General features: G+C 32.6%; 1 protein-coding gene across 1 annotated transcript in view; it reads right to left on the reverse strand.

The window, feature by feature from the left end:
* Nucleotides 1-2,500, reverse strand: part of Vps29 (vacuolar protein sorting 29) — a 6,003-nt gene that overhangs the window by 256 nt on the left and 3,247 nt on the right. The window contains exons 3-4 of the mRNA XM_027360024.2: nt 1,805-2,037; nt 1-1,139 (exon numbers count right to left, since the gene is read on the reverse strand). The exon at nt 1-1,139 is cut by the window's left edge and continues 256 nt beyond it. Coding sequence (XP_027215825.1) covers nt 1,019-1,139; nt 1,805-2,037 — 354 coding nt within the window. The 3' untranslated portion in view covers nt 1-1,018. The remainder of the gene's footprint in view (nt 1,140-1,804; nt 2,038-2,500) is intronic.

The raw sequence follows: 2,500 nt of genomic DNA on the forward strand, positions 1-2,500 counted from the left end.
ATAAGAATTCGTCAGATAAGCTCTCCTGTACAGGTGAAAAAAATCACTGAATATCATCATAGAGTGTGAAAATTGTTCAAAAGGAGATTTGTGGGGCATGGCTAATTCTGAAATGGCATGGCCTACTCCATACTCAAAACAGTCAGATGGAAGGTCATCTCAACGTAAAAATACACAAGGATTTAGTTACAACAAAATCTCGTAACATAGCTACCTCTCTACCACTAGAGAACTATGCCTTTCTTTAACATGTTAAAAGCAAATGCATTAACTTGGTCTCATTGCCAGCAGATGACATCACATCAGTAACTACCAAAATGATGCTGGTTATGTGATGTGGCATTATATTTAAAATGCCTTGTTCTAAAAGCTGAATCACAATTCAAAACCATTTTTTTCTAGGATATAACTTCAACGAACTCTTTAGTAACATCCAACAATAAATGATAAATTTCTTAATCACAATTACTTTCATTATAATTTGCATCTGTGATCTTTTGAGCTTCATAATCCAATGATATCAATATCTAATACAATTATATATGTGATATGTGTATGGGAAAAGGGTCATTTCATATCAGATCATGTGTAGGATGGAACAATTTCATATCTGGACTACCAATGAACAGAAAATATGTGACTGCATATTATTCATAAACTTTAATAATTCATGTTATCAAAGGTCTTAAAATTCTTCCTCCGCATACTCTTGTAATGAACTAAAACATTACATACGAGCATAGTAACTTTCATATGGAGAAAAATAAATACGACATTAATATTGAAATCCTTTAAATTCAGCTGCAGTGTCTCTATCTTATCATTAGGCTTAATAAGTTACAGATTCTGGACCTGATTTCGGGAACATAAAATAACCTTTCAGCTAACTTATAAAATCCTCTTAATTCTTGACAATGATCTTCAAAGAACACTGATGTCGCTTGGCCTTTTGCATTACTGGACGCTCGCCACCATTGCTGTACGTTATATCTTCCTGCCAATAAAATCTATTAACTATTTAATTGGTCTTCTTGTATTCTATTCTCTCCACTTTTACTTCATCTCCAACAAGCTGGTAGACGTAGGTCACCACTGTGGAACTCTGGATGTCCATCAAAACAAAGGAAGGTGTGATGTCCCTGTCAGAAAGAATGATGTATTAGTGATATTAATGAAAAAAAAAAAAAAAAAAAAAAAAAAAAAAATACAACATCCTATTTTTCATAATTAATCAACAATACTGAAAGATCAAATTTTCTCCCTTTCTAGTATAAAACAAAAACTTTTGTTTTTTCAAACTGTCAATTCTAGCAATGTCACTAAATGTCTGATTAAATGCTAGAGCAGCTTTCAATAAAATTTAAATGCCAGATTAGTCTTCAATAAGCTACATACACGACATGCTAAAACATAGCTGTTTCACATTTCTATGGATTCATCCAGTAAGATAAAGGAAACTGTTCCTAAATTTACTTCAAATGACATAAAACACATGTCACATTCACAATCCTTTCATACAATGGATTTGGTTCCTTCTCATCATTTTACTTGCATTATCACTTTACTCTAAATAGAAAATTGTGACAGTAATGATAAAAATCTAAAGCTAGAATTCACAAGGAAGAACCCAGTACAAGCCTTAAGCATTTTCTATAACCTTCAATTGTTGCAATATTTAAAATATACTCTGCAGTTTCCCTTTCTAAAGCAATATGTGTGTTTCTTGAATATGCCTACTCTAAACAAACCTTGGATAATAATACAAATTGAATTTCCTGTACATACATGAACAAACACGACTTACTGGTCTAAAGCACTGTAGGCACCCGTAGCTGATCCAGGATTTATAAAGAAGCGAGATTCTGCCTCAAAGGCTTCAAATCTGTGTGTGTGACCCGAGATGAGTATATCTGCATCTAATTGTCTTGCAATAAGAGATAGTGCAGCTGGGTCTCCCCATGGTACAACTTGGTGCCCATGACATAGCCCAATTCGAAACTGACCAACTGTAACCACTTTCTGTTCAGGATAATTTGTCTGGAATGGATAGATGAAAAGATGTAATATATAAAAATAATATCTATAATTAAATTAGCAGAGAAAATGAAAAGTACATGAGGAAAGTAAGCCTTACTGTGTCCTCGCACTCCCTTTAGATTTTTATACCTTATTTTAGGGTAAAGAAGGTAATTTTTGCTAAAACTGATAAACAAAAGAAAATATTCTTTTTCATTTTCTAATATGTTAACAAAAATCAAATATATGGACAAGAAAACATGTCCCTGATTATTTGAATAAAGCCTATAAAAAATAATCACTTGCTTGAAATATCTATATGTAATAATCAAACAACCAACTTCAAAATGTTTATATAAATGAATTTTCAAATCAATGGCTCTTTTCTTCCTGTTTCTTGAGTATGAGTAAAAAATAGATAAATTGCTTGTCTTCAAGATGCTATCTCACACCCCCAAGGGGTGCAAGCACCCCTGGTTGGGAA

The sequence above is a fragment of the Penaeus vannamei genome, chromosome 16 (genome assembly GCF_042767895.1).
Source record: "Penaeus vannamei isolate JL-2024 chromosome 16, ASM4276789v1, whole genome shotgun sequence".
Taxonomy (NCBI): Eukaryota; Metazoa; Arthropoda; class Malacostraca; order Decapoda; family Penaeidae; genus Penaeus; species Penaeus vannamei.